The sequence below is a fragment of the Pseudorca crassidens genome, chromosome 3, assembly GCF_039906515.1.
Source record: "Pseudorca crassidens isolate mPseCra1 chromosome 3, mPseCra1.hap1, whole genome shotgun sequence".
Taxonomy (NCBI): domain Eukaryota; kingdom Metazoa; phylum Chordata; class Mammalia; order Artiodactyla; family Delphinidae; genus Pseudorca; species Pseudorca crassidens.
This window is the reverse complement of record NC_090298.1, coordinates 6,937,751-6,961,135: the sequence shown is the minus strand read 5'-3', so window position 1 is coordinate 6,961,135 and position 23,385 is coordinate 6,937,751. Positions and strand designations below refer to the sequence as shown.

The following is a 23,385-nucleotide window of genomic DNA, read 5'->3' as shown; positions in this document are numbered from 1 at the left end:
CCATGTTAGAGTGCCGTGGGGTGTCACTCTGAGCCCTCACCTCTGACCAGCTATGAACGCTATCAGCTTCACTTCACGGATGTGAAAAATGAAGCACCAGTGATGGTGCAGAGTTATTTCTGCGTTACTGTTTTAGGAGTTTTTTAAGATGTTTAAGAACCCCTCCAAGTTCTCAATTACCAGTTACTCATATATTTGTACTTATGTTTGCACAATGGACTTCACCTCCATTATTAGAGCTGCATCTAAGCCTTCAACCTATATCTGACACTGACAGCACTGTCCTCTGCAAACAAAAGAAAGATCAAATGCTTCACTAAAAGTAAATGAAAATGTAAACCAACACAGCGTCCAGAAGCTCTGCCCTTTCTGACCTAGAGCAGCGTTTTCTAGCTGAGGACTCGTTAATGGGTCATGAAATCAACTTTGTAGCCAAAGTCAGATTTTTGTAAAATGATAGAACAAACGAAATATAAGTTATCAGAATGTGTCATAAAAAGTAAGTAGAAAAAGGAAGTTTTGTTTTATGAACCTTTTCAATTATATTTATATGTATTCTACGTCACTATGCCAGTAGTTCTTTCTCTGTATCATAGTTTAAAAAAAACAAACAAAAAAACCTGACCTGATGACTTACGGAATGTTTTAAATGCCAGGGATGTGTTAGGATAAAAAAAGAGTAATTTCTTATTTCAAAACTCCTTTTTAACTGGTAAACATTTTTGAGTTCCATTAAAACAAGTAGCTAAGTTCCTAAAATTTTTATTTTCTATGGCAATCTTGGGTTTCTATAATGGATCTTATATCAAAAAGTAGATGAAACATAAGAATGACTCCTGGCTTATGTCAACTTTGACATCATAAATTATGCCTTAAAGAAAAAGGATCCTAGACCCACATTCTCAGAGTCAAAACCAAAGCTGTTTTCCTTGGCTAGGTCGACTGCACAAATCACATTTTCACTATTTACTGATACAACAAAATCAATCCTGAGACAGAATGTAACGTTAAGAGGCTAAAAACGTATTTAAAACAGCACAAAGCATTCCCCAATGCATGAGTTAATTTTCTTTTTTTTGAGGGGGGGCCACGCTGGCCAACTTCTTGGCTATTAAGTGTATGTTAAAAATCATTTTAGAGCTTGTATTTCTATTCCTGTAATTAAGAATCCAATCTCTCATCCATACATGTCCAGATCATTAACCAATCGGTCCCTGGTCTCTTTAATAAACATTACTGACTGCCCTCCCCTCCCCGGCACTTGAGCATGATGGCCACTTACCCACACACGTAAACATGACCATTCTCCTGAAGAAGGACCCTTGCCACCTGCTTGCTGTGACGCTGGATGCTGTCTTGCACATACTTTGCTGGGGCTTCTTCCTCCCCCACAGGAGCATCTCTTGAGAAGGAAACTTTCAAGTGAGTGAGAATTCCACACTTAAGGAAATGTCTGAGCTCCTCTCTGAAATACAATACCTACTGGTCACTGGAAGGTTTGTAATTTAAAGTTGAAAAAGTCTGAAATTAGTATTGTACGGCATGGCTGAGTCTTACCATGCTAGAATTGTGAAGTACCTGAATAAATAATCCCTATCCTTATGTCTGCAGCCAAAAAACAACCACATTGCTCCAAAGTGTCCATCTGGGTGATGTTCTTGCAGTTTCTCTCTAAGTAAAAAAGAAAGTTGAGATGTTTGATATAAAGAATAGGTAAAAGCAATCTTTCTTTTTCCTTTTACCTCTCCAGGTAGGTCTGTAAAATCCACCTTCGCAGTCACTCAGTCCATGTACTGAATTAACATTTCACTACCCGCAGCGTACCTGGGCCACTCCAGCAGACACTACAAAAAGTAAGCTTACCTACGAAATGCAGACCTCTATGAGCTTTGTATGACATCTCTGTAGTGAGGATAATTCAAATTATCACATTGTGAAACCCAGACTAATTTCTACATTAAATATTCATAACAATTTTATGAATAAAAATTAACTCTCAACATAATAGAAAAGTGCCACCGGGATTTTTTTTTTTTTAATAAATTCATTCATTTTATTTATTTTTGGCTGCTTTGAGTCTTCACCGTTGCGCGCTGGCCCTCTCCAGTTGTGGCGAGCGGGGGCCACTCTTCGCCACGGTGTATGGGCCTCTCATTGCAGCGGCCTCTCCTGTTGCAGAGCATGCATGGGCTCTAGGTGCACGGGCCTCAGCAGTTGTGGCGCACGGGCCTAGCAGTTGTGGCTTGCAGGCTCTAGAGCACAGGCTCAGCAGCCGCGGCACACGGGCCCAGCTGCTCCACAGCATGTGGGATCCTCCCAGACCAGGGATCGAACCCGTGTCCCATGCATTGGCAGGTGGACCCTCAACCACTGCGCCACCAGGGAAGTCCCGGCACCAGGCTTCAAAAGGTAGAATGGTCTGCTGTGAAATGTTTCAGAAATGATGGACACGCCCTACATTTTTGATTTCTTAAGAAAAAAAAAAAGAAAAGAAAACAACAAAAAGACTTCGTACAAAGGATATTACTCCACTATCTGGGGAATATTACCTAAGAGTTGTTATTTCACAAACAGGGAGAGAAGCACAATTTTATTTATTTATTTTATAAAAAATAGTTGTGTTCTGATACAAAGATACATGTATTAATATCATTCTGTTGAAAATTACTGATGTTAAGGGTTTAACTTTGAAACTGCTGGTGCACTTGGATCTTTGTGACTACCAATTTTATCTAGCTAAGGTATAGATGGGACAGCTGCACATCACCACAGCATAAAGGTGTGCTTGAAATTTGTCCCCAAATACATGCACTATAAACTATGGTTCAGCAGGGGAAAAAGAAAAAGAATGTACTAGAGTAAAAATGGAAGTTCCAGCACAAAGCACAATTTCTAGAAGATATATTTACTTTTCCCATGGTGACAAATTATGCTATGCTATCACATATTTGATAATAATATTTTAAAATAAAAATTTTACAACCAAAGTCCAATATCCTCAAAACCACTGAAAAACAAAAAAGCTCTCTATTACATACTTCCACCCAGGACCACAAGGGACACATTTTCTCACCAGCCAAAGAAAACACATACCTATGTTGCAGGAAGCCAATGAAAGGTGCTATGCCGGTTCCTGGACCCACCATTATGATGGGGACTGAGGGGTCATTTGGTAAATGGAAAAAATTTGTTGCCCGAGGAGATATGGATATCTGAAATATTAAACCAATGCTCATAAGTTCGGGAAAAAAAACAGACAAAAGCATATAACCAAGGTGATGCCTGCTAAAGAAATCAGGAAGTGCAACTTCCCCTCAAAGAAGCATCATAAAATCAAATTGCAGCATTAAACCTTACTGAAACCACAAACACATTTGTCAGTACAGAGAAATAAACAAGTCTGTCTTGTAAATTTTTCTTTTCTATCCAAATCAAAGGTATTTTAAAAATGATAGGCACGATATTTCTGAGGTAGAACACTGAATAAATAATAATTGAGTTGTTTTTCTAGGCCCAAGAAAAAGATCTGCTTCCTAGTAGGCAACCCATTATAGGTGTCATGAAGAAATGCACAAAAAAATGAAGACATTCCTCTTCATGTTAGGACATAAAGGGGCAATGAAGATTAACATCAAGATGGGGTGAAGGTTTTAAGTGAAAATTAGGCAAGCGGAAGAGAAATTAAGGGGCTGCCCCAAAGATACTAGAGCACTGCTACATTTGCTACTCTAGGTCCCATGTTACCTGTGTTTGTTGCAAAACTAGAATAAGTGATATATAGATAAACAAAATCTTTTTGCTATAATTTCAAAAGGGTTTTCTTCTAAATCACGTGCCAGGGATACTTAAGGGAATCAATTTGTAAATATATTCATCTTTCAGTTTCACTTTGCCATATGCTTTAGTTACACAGAGTGATAATAACAGTTAAGAATGACAGGAATCTTCCCTCCATTCCCTACTGGTATAATTGTATATATTTTAACCTTTAATTCAAGGAAAATTGTCTGAAGTTCATCAACAGGATGAACACAGTACTTTTTAAAGGAGAACTGGCAGAGCTATATCAACTGATTGTTCTCATTCTGGAGTGAAACTGTAATTAATATTATATTAGCCTTATTCACTTGATTCATCCACTGAACAATGTTACTGAAGGTACTCAATATGACAAACACTAGGACAGAGAAATGAGCAAAACCAAATCTGTCTTCATGGGACTTATATTCTAGTGGGTGGAAAAGACAATAAACAAACATATATTTATAGAATGACAGGTAATGATAAGTCCCAGGAAGCAAAATAAAACAGGATAGGATGGGCATGGCAGGAAACTGCTGAAGAGACCACACTTCCTATGTTCCAGGGACGGCAAAGAGACCAGAACACTAGTCAGCTCCTGCTGTAAATCTCCGAAGGCTTACAACAGCAAACGCTTACTTCTGGCTCTGCTCAACGGCTGCAGCTCTGCACCATGATCTCCTTCACTTGGATCCAAACCCAAGGAGCATCCCTGACCTGAATCATTCCATCCGATGTCAGAGCTAAAGAGCAAGAGAGGCAAGCCACAGCATCCTATCAGGTTCAGAGCGCCTGCTGAGATGTGGCATAATCCTGTCTGCTCACCTTTCACTGGCCAAGGCTGGTCACATGGCCAGGCTACACATGAATGGGAGGGAAAGTCTGCTCTTCCTCAGGGGGCAGGGGCATCTGTGAACAACAGTACTATCTACCAGTCGGGGGAGGGCATGCGGTGGACGGATCCTGAATAAAACATGGTGCTACACGGCACAACGAAATTTAAGTAGCTTTAAATTATATCCTTTCTATATGCACCTCTAGGCCTCAACACTGGGTAGTCAACAAAGGTCTGTTAAAATGTGGAAAGAAGAAGAAAAGGGCAGGAGGGAGGAAAGAAAGAATATGTGAAAGGCACACAAAGGTGTCTGCAATACAGCATCAATATACTTTTTTTTTTTTAGCTTTCTGGAGATCATCTGCTATTTTTATGAGATCGTGAAATGACACAATACTTTCATGTCAGCACTACAATATTTCTTTACAAAAAAGGAGTTTCTCATGTTCTCAGTATTTTGTTGATATGAGGGACACATACGGTAAAGAACCTGCTCCAGGCAGCAGATTGGGAAAATACCAAGTTAAAGGGCAATTTTAAGCCCTAGTCTTCCCTTAGGGTCACTCAAGTGTGTATCAGAAGTCTTAAATCCCCCTAAGTGCTGTCAACGTTTTAACTTCAGTAACTTACAGCAACCAAACCAGTAATAAGATAACATTACAACTGACATGTTCGTTCTTCAATACCATGGAGAAGACGTCATGACAAAGACTGAAATTTCTTTTAAATTTCAACCATCCTTGTGGGTGAGGAGGGAGAAGGTTAACTGCTCCCTATGCGTACGGTCTCGAGTGAGATTTTGCCAAGTGTGGATCAAAATACAAAATAACACCACGGCTCCAACAAAAGGGGAAGAAACGGGCAGGGTAAAATCCTACCCCAAACTGAAGGATGTAAAATTAATCTCTGGTTGTCAGCTGCCACTTTAAGATGACTCCTTTGGGGCACAGGACACCGACTGAGCACAAAATGAGGCTCTTCCTCACTGCCAGCCTTCACCACGCACATGACTCCTCCTGTGCCAAGCTACCAAGAACACTGACGCAAGGTCTTCTCCTTTATGAAGTGACAAGCAAGAAGCAAAGAGCGTATGTGTTATACAAAATTCATGCTTTACACGTTTAGGAAACACATGGACTACACTGAATGAAAGTAATGTTCTCCTGACTTTCCAAAAGAGATATTACAATTCAAGTAGGGCATACATTTTCCTTTGAATAATTTGAGGGGAATGGACAATGCAGGGGACCCTACATTGTCTTTTCTAATCGGGCAAAGAGCACACTTCTAATGATACCCAAACTGCCCACTCCTAGTACCTCGGGCGCCAGGACCTTCTCGCCGTCTGCCCGGGAGGCACCTGTGTTCGGCTGAAGAACCGATTCAACCAACGTGGCCAGCCAGCCCGTGCACACGCCCTTCCGCAGAGTCACCGCCGTGGTGTCAGACCCAAACTCCACGATGTTAAAAATGAAATGAAGCTTCCCTGGGTGAAACAGACTCGAGCTGCAAAGACACAGAGATAAGTTTGTAAACTCCGCCTCAGGACTCACAGACACAGGCCAAGCTAGGCCTTTTTTACTGCATGAGGGTATTTCCTAATGGGCTCTAAACCTACCTTCTTCCTCTTCAGAAAACAGTTCTGCTGCTTACTTCAAAGCCCCCCCCACCCCGACCTAGTTTTGTGATGTCATTCAGGACAGTTTCTGGTTACCTGTTTGCCGCCAAGGCTGAATGAGATTTATACCAGCTTTCCTCCCTCTTCCCTACGTCCACCCAGGGAAGGTGGCCGGGCACACCAGTAAAGGCCACACGTGGAGGACCTGCAGACTCGCTCAGTGGGGACACGGCTCTGGACCACGGGAGCCACACCCTATGAACTCCAGGAGGACACAGTCCAAGCCTGCTCTTCTTCACTCCGCATCACGCCTGCTACTGTCCTGCACAAATCTGCTAAGTTTTCAGTAAATGGATTTGTAGCTACTAAGCATTTGGAAGTCAGAGTTTCATTACATTTTAGGAGAAAGAAGCTAAGTATTATGTTAATAAACGTCAGTACCTTGCACATGAATATGGTCTGGGTTGGAGCTTAGGAAGATGTTCTAGAAAAAAATTAAAATAAGCAATTATTAATTCATTCCTACTGAAAATAAATTATATGTATATATGTAAATTATATGTAAAGATCTGAATTTGATTCCTATTTTCTTATTTAGAATTTCTAAATAACTTGTTTTAATTATATATCATATTTAAGAGCACACATAAATTCACTGTGTCTAAGTAAAATATCACTAAATACTTTTTTCCAATTCTTAAAGACCAGACATATCACATTTCCCCAATCTGAACTCAGTATTTCTACCTAAAAGCTGTTTTTTTTTTTTTTTTAAACATCAAAGGGCAGTAAGAGTAGGGTCCATGAACGGGCCTCAGAGTCAAGGAACCAATTACACTGTTTTCTGGGGTGTGCCCAGAGTTTCCAGATTTGAAAAAAGATCATGACCCAAAAAAGATTAAGGACTATGGAAAATACTTAGGCTTGACATATTTTTCCTTCTTAATATTTATATGATAATAACAAAAAAACAGGAGTGTAATGGTGGACATTTTTCAATCAAGTTATCCAGAAACCTAGTGGTTTTAAGATACACAGGTACTCTTTTAAAAGAGATTAAGAAGTCAGTATTTGAATATCTGATTGTCCACTATCAAACCCTGATAATTTTTTGTGCTCCGTATGTTATATTTTTGATAGCTATTTAGCAAAAATTTAGAAAAACCTTTCTAAAATGTCTGACAGTTGTAATAGGATAAGGTTTAATAGAGGGCTCACCTCAATACTTTAGTTAGATTAAGTTTTCTTACAGAAATGAGAAAATAATTAAAACTTTTATGTCTCAATGCCTTTAATTTTTTTACATAACTATATAATAAATGATACATATAGGCTGAAAAAGGTAACAGAAAATCTATAAAAAGAATTGGAACAATTTTTCCATGATTAACAGCTTTACAAGACTTCTTATAACTTCCCTAATGGGTGTTCTGGTTGTTATCCCAACACCTCTATTAGCTCAAAAGACTCAACTGAGGAGGGGTAAGAGTGTTCATTCGCACAGGAACGCAGGAAGGGCAGCCTCACCACTCTGAGGAGGAGGAAAGGGAATACTAAGAAATAAAAAGGGAAAGGGGCAGGGCCTGACTTGTAAAGCGGAGTGTCCGTAACCGTACTCGGCATCAAAAGGGACCTTGGGTAAAAAGTACATGTTTTCCTGTCACCAAACACAAATGCAAATTTTAAACATTTTACTATTTATCACCAAGGAAAACAGAGGGGAGACGACAAAATCACAAGCATAGGAAAGTAACAAGGGTTTTAAAATCCTGTAAGATTCTTATAGTCACTGTCCCTAGTAAACGTCTCCAATTCCTGAGGCCAGTTCCTCAGGGAAGATCTTAAACTCTCTTCTGTTGGAGTATGAGGACCAGAAGACACAATCTGGGCAAAAAAACAGCATATGATCTTTTTACATCTGGATGTTTTGTCTCTCCCAAGGCTAATGCCCCGGGGCACCGTGAGTAAGGCCACTTGTTTGTACTGGTGGACCTGCCCAGGTGGGAACATTTCTGTACCCTGCACACAGAGCACACGCTTCACCAGACTCCATCAATTATCACTATCTTTGAAAAAGATCCTTTTCTTGGCAACCTCATTTTTAGATAAAATTTGGCTAAGAGAATTAAGGCTGGCTATATTAAGAGAGCAAATGACAGTGACAGTGGTAGGAAAGAAAAATTAAAAAATAAAAATTTAAGCTTGGAAGAGAGATTCTTCGACTTCAAGAAGGCAGTTCAGCTGTCAAGGCAGCGTGAAGAGCAGCTGTAAGACGCTTACTTACTGATCACAGTGATCGAGATGCACTCCCACAGGCCTGCAGAGAACTCAAAGGTGCTCTTACCATGGAGAGGCTGCCCCCCGGGGCTGGGGTGACTGTGACAGCATCCACTCACCAAGCAGGAGGCTGAGCGGAGGCTGGCAGGACGGAAAGGCCAGCAGGAGGTCTGAAAGGCAGGCACGGGAGTCTCTGACGAAGCGGTTGTAGTCGGCCGCCCCCTGCCTGCTGCACAGCTCCTGCAGCCGTCGCTTCTCCGCGCGGTCGCCAGTGTGGTCCACGAGGGCTCGCAAGAACGCCTGTGGCCGAGGAAGCCGACTTAAATCACCACGCGCTCTGTGGTTACAGCCGTTAGAATGCTGGCTGAGTACCCACCTGGGGATGTGCCCAGTTATCCAAGAAAAAGTGAGTGTGGTCACTAGGAGTGTGGTCAGGACAAGAACATTTCATCTGTTATTCGTTTTAATGGCAGCCTGTTAGGCAAACCCCACTTTCATGTTCCATTTTTGGTCACCTTCCCTATATCTTAAACCAACCCAATCTCAAATTACATGGCAGGTATATGTGAGTAATCAGAAAGTCTCACAACTTAACGTTTTTATCTCGGGACACAGTACCTGTTCTCGCCTTAGCTGATGATTGCAACCCAGATTTCTACATTTATTTGGCCACTGTTATGACAGGCACTGGGCAGGTAAAGTATGGGGCAAAGAGGACGCCTAACTTGCCCAAAAGGCTTCACAGGCGAGTGAGAGCAACAGAAGTCAAGAAGTAACCAGTGTGCGACAGGCTGCCTATCCACCAGGGCACACGGACGTTCAGGGCTTCTGAGGCCAGAGGCTCCCAAGAAGGCAGGCTTGAGCCGAAGGCGGGCTGCACGGAAGAAAGGAAGTGATGGGCAACCAAAGAGATGGCAGAGCCACAGGAGGGCACGGGAGGCAGGCAAAAGCACAGCTCCTGGGGAGCACGTGCGCTTCAACACAAATGCAAGGAAATGCGGACACGGGCAGAGGCTGACAAACAGTGAGGGCCAGAACATCCAGACCCCTGCACAGGGACTCTGAGTCACCTCAGCTCCATCGTGGAAAGAGGAGGAGAAGAACATAAATAAAGCAAAACAAGAAAGTCCCAGATCCCTAGTCTCAAAGACTGAACCAAGTCCAAACTCTTGGGCAAAAGACCAAACTTGCTAATGACAACTTTTGGTTCTAATGCAATTCCAAGCACATCCATCATGGCACACATAAAATTCTCATTACTCACGGGAAGCAAAGAACTTCGGCAAGTCATCTGCATCAAAGCTATCTGAAACGCGAGTGGGCTCCCACATCCCGGAGGGCTGGATGCCCTTAACAGGGAAAATGAGATCCATGTTCCTGTGAGGGTCACGGGTTTCCACTGGCCCAGCCAAGAATCCCTGCTTAAACTATCCAGATACCAACAAATTACATGGCTTCTTCAAAGTGCTGGACATAGAACAAGCACCTGGGAAACGTCGTGGCGTAAAGCCCCAGGTCTCTGCATGGATCTCTGGTAAGACAGGAGTTTACCAAGAACACTTCACACCACGCTTTCTCAAGTCAATAAAATTCCCTAAATTACAGGCTAAAACAGTAGCAATTGTAAATCCTTTACAATATTTTTCATTTTACAATTACAGAAACTTCATGGTACTAAAACAGGAAATACAGCACTGTGCAGAAAAAAAACTGACAAACGTTACTAAAACTTAAGTTAGAAATATTTTTAACACAGTAATTTTACTCCAAGGAATTTATTTTTTAAAAAAGACTTCAGGGGGCTTCCCCGGTGGTCCAGTAGGTAAGACTCTGCCCTCCCAATGCAGGGGGCCCAGGGTTCAAACCCTGGTTGGGGAACTAAGAAGTTCGCATGCATGCCGCAACTAAGAATTCGCATGCTGCAACTAAGACCCGGCAGAGCCTAAATAAATAAATAAAAATAAATCTAAAAAAAAAGTTAAAAAAAAATTTTTTTAATAAAAATAAAAAAGACTGGCGGTCCAGCGGTTAAGACTCCACGCCTCCAATGCAGGGGGCATGGGTTCGATCCCTGGTCGGGGAACTAAGATCCCACCCAGCGCAACCAAAAAATAAATAAATAAAAATAAATAAAAACATAAAAAAGACTTCAAACAAGTGTGCAAAGATGAATTAGAATGTTCACCTATGTAGGTTTTTTAAATAGTGGAAAACTGGAAACAACCAACTGTCCATAATCAAATCAACAATTGTTTTTTTCTTAAAATTTTTTTTAATTTATTTATTTTATTTATTTATTTTTGGCTGCACTGGGTCTTCGCTGCCGCGTGCAGGCTTTCTCTAGTTGCAGCGAGCAGGGGTTACTCTTCGCTGTGGTGCGCGGGTTTCTCATTGCAGTGGCTTCTCCTTGTTGCAGAGCATGGGCTATAGGTGCGAGGGCTTCAGCAGTTGTGGCACGTGGGGTCAGTAGTTGTGGCTCTCGGGCTCTAGAGCACAGGCTCAGTAGTTGTGGTGCACGGGCTTAGTTGCTCTGTGGCATGTGGGATTTTCCTGGACCAGGGATCGAACCCGTGTCCCCTGCATTGGCAGGCGGATTCTTAATCACTGCGCCACCAGGGAAGTCCTCAAATCAACAACTGTGTTGCACCCATAGCATCTTTTAAAAGTATCTTCAGTACCTTTCCATGCTGGCATATCCAAACTCATTTCCTTTTAAGTAAAAAAAGGCATGCTGTGGAACAGCACATATACTACATGACCTCATTTTTCCTTAGCAAAACAAAATCCAACTGTTAATTGCGGGGGTTTGATTATGAAGAACTTTTGCTTCCTGAGTTACTAACTTTTGTGTCCAGACTTTTTATAAGCATATTACTTTTGCAGTAAGGAAAGATATATTTTTAAATATGTAGTTCACAAAATTTTCAGAAACGGAAGAGTTAAACTAAAACTGTGAAACTATTTAATTTAATCAAGGAGTTCTCATCACAGTGAAGCGTAAATTTACTCAAATTGTATCTAGGACTAAGCCCCTCCATAAAGTAGTTCACTTCCCAAAGACTACAAATGCAGTAAACACAGTAATAAAATACAGAATAAACACTGCACTGCGGACAGGGTAGCCCAATAATAGTACTATTTATGCTCACGGGCAATACAAGTTTGGTAAAGCACAACTTGGAAAGTTTACCCATGAATATCCACTTGAGTAACATGGTTATAACAAAATCAGTAGTTCCCGGCGTAACACTGACATCTAGTGGATCTTTCTGTCTCCAAATTCATCTAAACATCAATATAACCTACCAAAACCCTTCAATGTTCCCTGCAGAATTCTGACATAATAAATAAGTACAGGTTTTTACACAAAAGGGGTCTTCACAACATTAAACAGGTGGCAAGCAGTGGAAAAGCCCTACACGCCAAGCTTCCTGCCACCAATTAGAGAGAAAAAGTGTCCACGTACAGCTGGAAAACACATGCTACCTAGGGCCACTTTCATCACTAATTACCGTGCTACATCAAGTTAATGTCTAGAAAAATAAGATTAAGAAAAAGCCCTACTTTAAAAATCTCATTTCAGTAGAAAACAAAAAACTTCAGTATAAGCACAACATAAAAATATTGTCCATGACAATTACAAAAACACTGCACACCTTGGGAACTATTTTGAACACATGCTGTGAAGACCATATTTTCTAAGCCTTCAAAGGGCAAATACCAGATTTAATAAACCCTACAAAGAGGTGAGCATATTTTTAAATAGTCACCCAAAGAAGAAAGAAAAATACCTTCTTAGGAACCGCTCGTATTTCAAGGCACCAGGTAAGAAGGAACTGGAGAGAACACTTCTCAGGTATATGCTGGGGCAAGGCTGCTCCTTTTCAGGCAGACGGGAAAGAGTCAATGACACAGAAAATAGAGAAGACAATGTTTTCCATCCCTAAAAACACTAATAGCTGTAATATTTTACATTATAGTGCTATCAAAGTACTTGTGGCAATATGACTTGTGGCAATGTTTATTCAGTTAAAAAATTTCCTCAAAAGGAATACAGAAGAAAAAGCCTACTTTACAAAAACAATGGTTATAAATTCAACAGCATTATTGTACCAGCCATACCTACCAAATCTAAGTACACCAAACAAAAGAAAGGGAAATTATCCAAAACCACTGAACAAAAGAAAGGAACAAAAAGCCAAAAGATGGCAGTGGTCCAATAACACTGCCTATCATCCTCAAAAAGAATTTCAGAACTGACTGAATTCCAGTTCAAGATTCTAAGCAAATAACTAAAAAATAACTTCCTTTAATTATGGAGCAAGCAATTATTTTCATACATTAAATAAGCAAAAACAAATATGCTATGAGAAACAAACATTAAAAAAAATTTTTTTTTTTTTTTTGTCCGTGCCATGTGGCTTGCAGGATGTTCCCCCGACCAAGGATTAAACTTCAGCCCCGGCAGTGAAAGCCTGGAGTCCTAACAACTAGCCCACCAGGGAACTCCCAACAAAAGACTTTTAAAAAAGATTCATATAATACAGTTTTTTTTGCGTGACAATATGCTAACCTAGAAACAAAATAATGCTGATTGCGAGAAACAGTCTAACAAATCAGCCCTAGTCAACTAACCAATCTGCTTCTCCAAAACCAGTTACATTCATTTTTTTAAGCGTTCCCCAGTTTACTGCAAGCTTGCTGATTTCCAGAGTTTGGAAAAAGCTGATTCTTCAACTTCACTTTTAATGTCTGTAAGCATCCAATAAGCATAAACTCTATTACCATCTCATTCAGTGTAACTGACTCATTCAGGGTACTTGACGTGAAAGTTAAAATCCTCCAAGACCAGCAAGTGGCTGTGTTCCGCCTGCTGATCCATGGCCGACCCCCGGGCATCTGTGCAGACTCGCCCTGGTCACCTCCAATCCCTTGGCCCAATGACATCCTGGGAAATAAAAGATCAGGGCTGTACCTTTCTTCTTCGTGTCGGCCTTAATGTTCAGGACGACACAATGTTCTCTCCTGTCTGTGAGCTGCAGTCTTTGGAGTAGGTGCTGTACCTCTGAGTCACTGTTGGGACAGATCACGTTAAAGGCATCTCCAGGCTGGTAGGAAAAGTCTGTTTTCTAGAGAAGAACCAACATGAAATACAAAAAATTCCACATGAGTTAAAAGAGTTTTAGTTGTGGGGTAACAGAGTTTTAAATATATGACCACTTGAATAAATGAATTAGTTTATTGCAACTAGAATTATTTTGTTTCTGACAAATAAGCCCAAGTAACCAAACAAACATACTTTTATTAGGGGTTATTTTTTAAAGAAATTCTGTAGTTATCCAATGTTTTGCTTTACACTGAGTATTCATAGACTAGAAATTAAGACCCTCTGCCTCTTCTAAAAATCAAGGTGCTCTGGTAAGCAGTGTTTTAATAATCCATGTAAAAGTCCGCTCATGAAAACATACACACACACACACATTAGGAGCAAAAGAAACTACTTAAGGCCGTCTGCACTGGTTTTCAATTTCCTTTCTTTACTCCTTTTCTCTGGGGAGGAACAGGGGTCGGGGAGAGCAATTTCTTTTCCCTTAATGACACACGACGTCAAACCGCCTGGCTTGGTACTGGTCGTGCACAAACCCGGGCTCCAGGTGGAGCCACCGCCCACAGCAGGTCTACTTAGAGCAGTGCGGGGTGTGGAATGCTCCGCAGAGGGGCTTCTGGCCACACACGCTCACACCTCTAGCCTGGGAGGGACACACGCTGTCCCTACCAGGCGGCCAAACCTTGCCTCTTTATGACGAAAGTACAGAACAAGAGTGAAATGGTTTGGTGTACATACGATATTTAGCAACATGGATTAAAATGTTCAAAAGGAAGATGGAACTACTCAATACTCCGTAAGCAAAACCATCTAGTTCTGACGCCTGTCACATTTCTTTCTTTCTATGAGAAACTCAATTAAACCCACATCGACGGCCTTGGCGCACCCTCTTCTGAGAGCCCAGCCCACGGAACCTCACAGGGCCCTCGTCAAGGGTTGAGCTACGTGGCTGTGAGGACGTACAACCACAGTTTCTTAACCTGAGGCCAATGAGGCAGCAGCTGGGGAAGCCTCATGGATGGGGTTCAGAGAGGGAGCACATCAACGCCCGAAAACTGTGTGCAAAGTGTTTATATATAATCATTCTTCTGGAGAGGGGGTCCATGATTTCTTCCAGATCCTCAAAGGAACGAGGACCATCACTTTGAGAAGTGAATGTCACATGACTGTCTAGTCTGGCTCTACTTCCAACTAGCCGCTGACCTCAGGTAAACAGCTTCCTTTCCAGGGGCTCTTACGGAAATACTGCTCTGATTCCATTATTCTTTCGTGGCTTAATGAGTAAGGCAGCAACACTATGCTCTCAAGTAGAATCACCTCCAGTCACTCATTTTAGGCCCTCCTTGAAGTGAAAAGAAAAGGTATGAGGCAGAGAGAAAAAATGATGGGTCAAGAATAAAAAGGCCGCTGTCCAGCCACAGACCTCACTCTTCCTGAGTGTGTAGATGAGGACACAGCACAAGTCTCTGCACTTGCTGGCAACATCCCTGCGCTCAGAAACACATTCTGTAACTTACTGAAATGTCCAATTCTATCAGAAGAGTGGTTTTTATGGCATCATTCGTAGTCAGTTGAACTGCCTTTGAAATTGGAACGTGAAAAATTGGATCCACTGAGGTCACAGGTGCTTGGCTTTCCTCCTTGAGAAACAAATGTGATAAAATATTACTAAATGCAGTTTTCAATTATACTTACCACTGCTTCACTTAGTGACAAGGTGAGAGCTACAGGATCTTTTAAAATGCCCTGCTATTTAAGTATTCTTCCCTAAGGTAAATGGCTACAGACATACACCTCTCAGTCTTTCAGAAAAGAAGCTCATCTACACCTTAAACTTGCCTATTAAACTTTAGAATTTCTGAGATATACGGAAAATATCAGATACTACCATTTTTCATGTAAAGGTCTAACAGTCTTCCTAATGAACTATGCAAAAAGAAATAGCACGTGGCATGTGGACAAAGGTTTAGCTAAGGTGCTCTTTTCCATCTCTATCCATAAAGAGGACTAGACACGTTCACTTTCACTTGAACATTTACAATTTTGCCCCAAGACCATGACATCATTCCTGCTTGCTGGTACAAGACAGTGCAAATAAATGTAGAACATCTGGACACTCAGCAAAACATCACACTAGTCCACAGTATCAACACCATTATGCTAATCAGATGATGCTGGAGTCTTCTGTGCCTTATGGAGATTGAGGGCCTGTGGTGTAAGTACAATTTTTAGGATTCCAATGTTTGGTGCGTGTCAGGACATCCCCCCCAAGTAAAGGATACACTATCTCATCTTGCACTTCACTTCACCTAGAGAGATGCATTACACCTGGCAGGCCTCTCTTCAGGATCTGGGATACTGAGATACTGCTCCAACCCAAACACCAGGTGACACAAAAGTGGCCAGCGTTGAGGGGGGCCCAGAGCAGGAAGGAGCTCTGCAGCAGGACCCCGTGACACGCTCATCGGAGGCTGTGTTGCTTGTACTACACAGTCCAGGAGATCCCACGGCGTTAGAGGCAGAAGGGATGGGGAGACGACACTGTGTGGCCTGAGTGGGTCCAGCTGAAGGCTTTCTTATGGCTGCACTGAAGCTCAGCTTCCCACTCAGCCAATCCTGCTTCTACCCTCCCCTCTCCCACCCACCCTGCCCCCAAGGTGATGATCCCAAGAGGATGCCCTAAAAAAGGAAACTTTTTTCCCCAACCCCTTATCCTCTAGGTATATCCTTTGAACAGATTTACACAAGTTTCCCTTAAATAGTTGAGATTTTTAAAAATCTTTTAACCACATTACCAACAACTCAAGCCTATTTAATGATAGCTACCATAAAAGAAACTCTCAGCAGCTTCTCAGTGAAGTGCCTTGTCAGATCAGTCAGCGCTCACAGCCTCTGCCACATGCACCCGGCCTTGCAGCGAGCACACGGGGGCTGGCTCTCCACAAGTCCATGCACCCTGCTCCCACCAGCCCGGCATGTTTACTAGAACCACCCATGCCTGTTCCCAGCCCTGACTACCATGTACTTATTGTGATTTGCCCCACTTAATAAATAATGAAGTATAAGTGCAAAGGCAATAACCCACGGCTGGTCATATAAAACCATACCTGTTTATCTGAATGCATTAGAGAAACACTACTAAAGGTGGGGTTTATGTGAGAAAGCCCCTGTGGGACTCCAATCAGCCACTCTAAAACAGAGGGCTTGGCTCTGCATTACAAGATTGGCTGCACTGGAATTTATTCTAAGCATGCTGGAAGAAACTTCAGGGTACCATACACCGGCAATCATGGGGTAATATTAGCTATTATTCAACTCGATGCTCAAAAATTTACAGACCACTTTAAAGTCATTTATTTATTGATAGGAAAAATACTCTAGGCAAAGAGAAAAAGACTTAATATAGACAAAAATATATGTGTAAGATATTATCAAGAAAAAGAAAAACCCACAAAGTGAATTAACCCAGAATACCGAAAATCCATACTGGAAAAAGATTTTCCTATAAATGAGTCCTCTGAGTTTAGCTGCTGAGATAACTTCCTGACTGCCCACAACAACTTGCCCTCATCTGGCCAACACATAAAGTGAGAAACCAAGAAGTTAATTCTCCAAAATAATGGAGAGACTGAGCTGTTAACCATTTCCTTCTTCAAAGAAAGGGAATGTAACAACACAAGCAGGTGTGCCATGTGTGGAGGTAGCACCTCTCCAGTGACTACTCAGTTCTGCCACTGCAGTGCAGAAGCAGCCACAGGCACCGCGTGAATGGACAGGCATGGCTGGGTTCCAATAAAACTTTATTTACAAAAGAGAGGTGGGAGACCACACTCTCCCTGCACGCCACAGTCTGCTGGACTCCATCATAATGTAATTTAAAAAACACCACCACCACCACCACCCACGGCACATAAAGTAAAACTGCTTACCTGGCCGAAGGACTCCTCCAGATGCACCTGTAAATATTCTGGTGGTAAAGCAGGAATATTCAGAGAGGCCTGTGAAAGCGGGGGTATTGAACGGGCAAGCGAGGGCTCAAAGTCTGCAACCAATGTATTCGATTGACCTCTGTCCACCGCATTTTGCTCTAAAACTTCAGCATCCTTTCGTCTGGAATCATCTAATCTCAGAAGTCCGACCTGTGATTCAACGTGTAGTAATTCCGGTGTCACGGGGTCTGTCCTCCGGGAGGCATTAGATGCCATTGTGAGAGTTCCATTCATCCCCTCTTTTCCTTTACTCAACAGAAAATGCTTCGCCAGGGCGGCCCAGAGTCCATTAATCCATGGCTCAACCACAAGTTCTAAACTGGATTGTTGTAATAAAAAAGGAAAAAAGAAACAAATGCCTCAGTTCTCCATTTAAATACATAACAATTGGATAATGGCAGAATCTGTCCATTTGACAGAACGCTGTGCAACTGTCAAAAACACTAAATATGGAGGCTATTCAGAATACAAAAAATACTTATGAATGATTAAGCTAAAAAGCAGAACATTAATGTGTTCATTAGCGCTGCGCTGTACAAAATTCAGAGAGCAAAAATGAAGATAATTTAGTAAAAGGTAATAGGAGTGTGATTCCTCTTAACTTCCTAAAATAGAGTTGGTAATTTAAGAAGCTGTAATTTTAGACAGGCATGCTAAATTCTGATGAGGTTAACAGTACTTATCCAAAATCCAAGTCTACTCTAATATCACAAATGATAATTACATCAATCGAATGCACCTTTTTTTTTCTGCCTAGCCAATTTACTGATCTTTATTTCCCACAGATTAAAATATTACCAAGAAACCACTCCAGATTAATGCTCTTTTGACTAATAGTTCAAACCTTCGATCAGTTCTGAGCAATTATTCCGATAAAATTTCCAGGCAGGCTGACCACAGGGGAAAAAAGCAATCATCCTTTAGGAGAGCTGAATTAATCATAAATACAGGGGACTTCCCTGGTGGTGCAGTGGTTAAGACTCCAGTCTACATTCTTAACCCCTTCAATGTGGTGGTACTTTAAGCCAAGATGTCTCCTTGAAAATATTTTAATTTTAGAAAAGAGTACTTAGGTTGACAACTTAAGAGATGCAGGCTGCTGAAATATATATACAAGAATTTTAATGCTCGATCCAATAAATGAACAGGGAAACCAAAAGTCTTTGAAGTAAAATATGAACTGAGCAATAGGACTAATGGATTTATAAGGGTTTAGCAATTAAATAGCTCAAACAGGACAATAAACATTTAATGCCAACAAGCTTCGGCGTTGGGGGGAAGCCCAATACAAAGGGACAAAACTAAAAGATAACGTGCAAGGAAATGTGGTAGAGCTTTGTCACCAGACAGGACATATGCCCTGGGGAGATGGAACAAACCCACAGTATCACAGCTGCAGAAAACGACGGATGTAGTGGACTCAAAGTCTGAGTTATGGGGAAATAGAAGTGTCTCCAACACGCCCGCGCAAGGTGATATACGTAGAAAAGCACGACCTTTGCTGAACTTGTCATGATGCATAAACACAGATCTAGTGGGTGAGATTTACTTAGTACATAGGCCTAGTAGAAAAAGAATCAAATGCGTGTGTGTGTGCTGTTATCTGGCTAAAGCAGTTCAAGGATAAACGACAGCATAAGTTGTAGCACAGTACCCATAAGGTTTCTGAATTAAGACATTAGGAACATTTGAAAGGTGGCACATAGAGTGAAATGCTGAATTGTAAAAACAAGAAAAAATAATGAAATAGAAATTATATTTCCGGTTGGCATGGTGGCAAATGGCCAATAGGAGGGAGAACACCAAGGAGCCGGTGTGCCAGGAAGGCCTCTGACCCGCATCCTCCAACCGTAACTCGTGGCCTGCTGGGCACCTTCCACATGGGAGGTCCCGAGTCCAGTCGCTCCCGTGGGCACACGCTACCCAAGTGCCTAAAGAAAATGCTGACTTTTTGCAAACACCTACACATTTTTAAGACTAAGGTAACCGTACTGGGGCACCTCTCCTAGTTTCTTCCATTAACAGATACTGAGATGGATAAGGCACATAAAAAAAAATCAGCAACATAGATAAGTGAAACTCTGGATGGTCTTCTTTGGTGCTAGAATTAAAAACAGCTAACAAAACTAAAATAAGACTTTCAAGGTCGAAGTTTAGTGCTAAATCAAAAGTGAACCCCTTTTATAAACTCACTAACTTTCATCATGTACAAACAAGGTTTACTGGAAATGACAGAAAATACGTTGCTCTTACCCTACACAGTCATCCGCGTGGCCAGTGTCATAGAAACGCTGGGCACCAAGCTCCTGAAATCGTTTATCAATTATCTTCCCCCCATTACAGAAGTACGTGTATTCTGAATCACCCAGACCTAAAGAGACCAAATAGGTTATTAGTATGCAATAAGGTTTAAATTTAATCACATACAGAAGAGAGAAACAAAACATTTAAAACAATACCATTCCATGCTGTTGTTGATGGAACAAGAAATAATGTATAGCTTCACGTTTTCTTATTTTTTCCTTGAGAAATACTAAGTATACAAATAGAAACAAATAAATTCTTTGGACCACTATTAACAGATATAGATCTCACATTTTTGTTTCCATGAATCTGTGTAAAAATATGGCAATCTGTAAACAAGGATTAAAAACATGTAATATCTGTATTTGAAGACTTTTCCAATCTACTGAAGGGTCTGCAAACTATAGCCTGTGAGCCAATTACCACCCACTGTCTTTGTAAATAAAGTTTTATTGGAACACAGCCAAGTCTACTGGTTCACACCTTGTTATGGCAGGTTCAAGCGACAACAACAGAGATAAGTAGATGGTATAGAGACCAGTGGCCTGCAAAGCCTAAAATATTTACTATCTTGTCCTCTACCGTTTACTGACTCCTAATCTAGAACATGAAGAGGTTACATCTGAAACACAACCAACCATTTATTTGCTCTGTTTCTGTGCTGGATAAATTAAGAATTGCTTCTATGTTTCCTGGTAAGAAATGGACTAATATTTCATACCTAGTTGAAAATTTAAAATTAAAAGCTTAAATTTTTTAGTTGTTTAATTGTCTTCCTGGATTTTTCCTACAAGAATGAGGTAAGCAATTGGTGGGTCCATATATGGGCCTAAGACTGACTAAAACGGTTGGATAAGCTTCAGTGTTGCCTTTTAAATAATTTTTGGAGGAATTTTTAAAGCAATATGTACAGGTCCACTCTTGAAAATAAAGAAACTGGAAAAAAACAAATTAAAAAGATGTGAACACTCTAAAATGCTCTCTTGAATACATTACACGACAGATCTTGGCCAGGGTCACAACCTCAAAGCTCTAACCAATTATTTATCATAGCACATTCCATCCTTCCTAGGTACCTTCCCCAAACTAGTTCTCAAAGGTGAATACAGATCACAAGCCAGGCAAATGGACCCTGAATTCCCTCTCTCGTGTCCTATCTTGCTGAGCTGGTCCTCTGATCCTTTAATATTTTAAACCTGTACTTCACAGAGCCCTAGGCCAGTGCTTCTTAAGCTGGGATACATATTAGAGTCCCCTGGGAGCTTTAAAAAATACTGATACCAGGACCCTACCTCAGAACAATTAAGTCAGAATCACTGGAGGGGGGCTCAAAATAATGGAGTTGGAAGGAAAACTCCCCCAGCGGATCCCAGTGCATGGCCAGGCTTGAGAACCACATCCTAGGGGAATGGGTCTTCCCCTAGGGAAACTATCACGTCCACCTGAGAGCTTTAAAACAACAACAACAACGCCAAAAAGCACCAGCATGCCAGGTCGCTCTTTCAGGGATTCTGTTCTGGCAGGTTTAGGGTGGGGCCTGGCCACTAACATCGTGAAAATATTTCCTGGTTGAATCTGGTGTGTGCCTGGGGTTAAGGTGCTACTCAGGGGCTCTGCAGAGGAGCTGCTGTGGGGTGAAGACTGGGGAAACAGCACCTTATTTACATTCAAATATTATACATACATAAAGTATTTATATAAAAACCCAAAAAGGACAAAACCCAGGCAATTACACACCATGGCTTTGAAAGATATGTTTAGATACTAGAGTTAAATCCAGCAGCAACAGTACAGTAAGTGAACAAAATACAGTCCACACCTAGTAATCCATACCACAGGTGAGCAAAGAAGTCACCCGGCAGTGTCTTGTCCTGTATGGCTTTAACAAACTTGCGGGCTGTGTCTGGCAGGTCTCCGTCGCCCGTGGTAGAAACCACCACCACAAGAGGCGCTGTTTCAGTTTTCAGATCATACTATAAAATAAGGGTGTCATGTCAGAGGTCTATTACTATATGTATTTTTGACTTAACACATCAGCAAAGCAATCAGGTTAATTTTCCGTCTTGTTGTCTGTATCGCATAACGGCAGAGAGGTACACAGAGCATTTTAAAGTTGGCAAAGAAAGTGTTACTCCTCAGAAATCAGGAAACCTGGCTGTCAGGAAGGGCCCGACTCCCTCAGGGTTCCAGAGAGCCGAGAATATCATCAGTGGTAAACTGAGATCATCAGTGTTTCCGAGTCTTACAAACAAAGTTTCCTTATTCTAATTCTCAACTAAATCTAAGTATTTCCAATAAAGCACTTGCCTGTCTCTATTCGTATCGACTCCATGAGCTCTGCTCCTCAAGAATATCATCTAACTCGGCACAAAGGAATTCATCACTTTATTTTTCATGCTGATATAACAGGTAAAGACTTGAGCTAACATTTTACTGTGCTTATAGGACACAGCACAACTCTATGCAGTTTAAAGTCACTTTAGTTTGAAAAAGACTACCATGATCTAGGAAGCAGAGAGCTATCAATTGGAGAAATCACTCAGCTGGGAAGAGCAAACAACATGACTATGGTGGCAGCAAAAAAATTCACTACTCACCTAACTTTCAAATAGCTGCTGACCCCACTGGGGTCACTGGTGAGGGGGCCAAACCAGGGCTGGTTATATGATGCTGATGACTTTGCAGTAACAGATACAGACTGTACTCCACCCTGTGGCAGCAGCAATGTGAATTCACTTTGAAGGTGCTGTAGAATCACGGAGCCTGCGATTGCTGGTGTCCCCCAGGACCCTCCCTGCTGGGTGACTGACTCCATCGGGGCCACCCTAGCCCTGCTGCGTCAAGGAACTTGATGGTTTCCCTGCTATGCACTGAGTTTATAATTCACCTCTGCTGCTGACAGGCTAGTCTTTACAACTAGAGATGCGGGAAAGACCAGAGGAGGTTGTGAACTTGAGAGTGCACTGCAGGGGTGGGTTTTCAAGTACAGAGCTGAATTCGAGGGCTTAGTGGCTGGCACATCACTGTGTGGTATTAGGGAGGAGCCCCTGCTCGTTGCTAGGGCCTGAACTGTATGAAACTATAATCTGAGGGTCTCAATCAAACCAGTTAGTCTGGGCACAGATCTGTTACGACCTCATGTATCCTAAGGTAGGAACTTCTGCAGAGATTGAACGTGATAAAAACAAGCAGTCCCAAGTCTTCTGCAGATCCTTACACCTCCACTTTAACTTCTATTTCACCGAAGAATTCAATGGTTCTTCACTTGGAGGAACTCTGGCATGAATTTCAGGGAAGTTACAAATGGGGCAGCAGGATTCGTGAGGTGGAAAGCGCCCATGTTCCTGTGAACACGCACAACTCATTTGTTCCCAGGCACCCCGTGAGAAAAACAAGACGAATACTACTATTCCCATTTACAGTTGAGAGTAGTTATTCGTCTTAGTTTTTAAGA

General features: G+C 41.7%; 1 protein-coding gene across 1 annotated transcript in view; it reads right to left on the bottom strand.

The window, feature by feature from the left end:
* Positions 1-23,385, bottom strand: part of MTRR (5-methyltetrahydrofolate-homocysteine methyltransferase reductase) — a 28,710-nt gene that overhangs the window by 3,869 nt on the left and 1,456 nt on the right. The window contains exons 3-14 of the mRNA XM_067730358.1: positions 21,751-21,904; positions 19,881-19,998; positions 17,568-17,946; positions 15,156-15,278; positions 13,507-13,660; positions 12,323-12,411; positions 8,651-8,831; positions 6,696-6,738; positions 5,956-6,142; positions 3,094-3,212; positions 1,579-1,671; positions 1,283-1,465 (exon numbers count right to left, since the gene is read on the bottom strand). Coding sequence (XP_067586459.1) covers positions 1,283-1,465; positions 1,579-1,671; positions 3,094-3,212; positions 5,956-6,142; positions 6,696-6,738; positions 8,651-8,831; positions 12,323-12,411; positions 13,507-13,660; positions 15,156-15,278; positions 17,568-17,946; positions 19,881-19,998; positions 21,751-21,904 — 1,823 coding nt within the window. The remainder of the gene's footprint in view (positions 1-1,282; positions 1,466-1,578; positions 1,672-3,093; positions 3,213-5,955; positions 6,143-6,695; positions 6,739-8,650; positions 8,832-12,322; positions 12,412-13,506; positions 13,661-15,155; positions 15,279-17,567; positions 17,947-19,880; positions 19,999-21,750; positions 21,905-23,385) is intronic.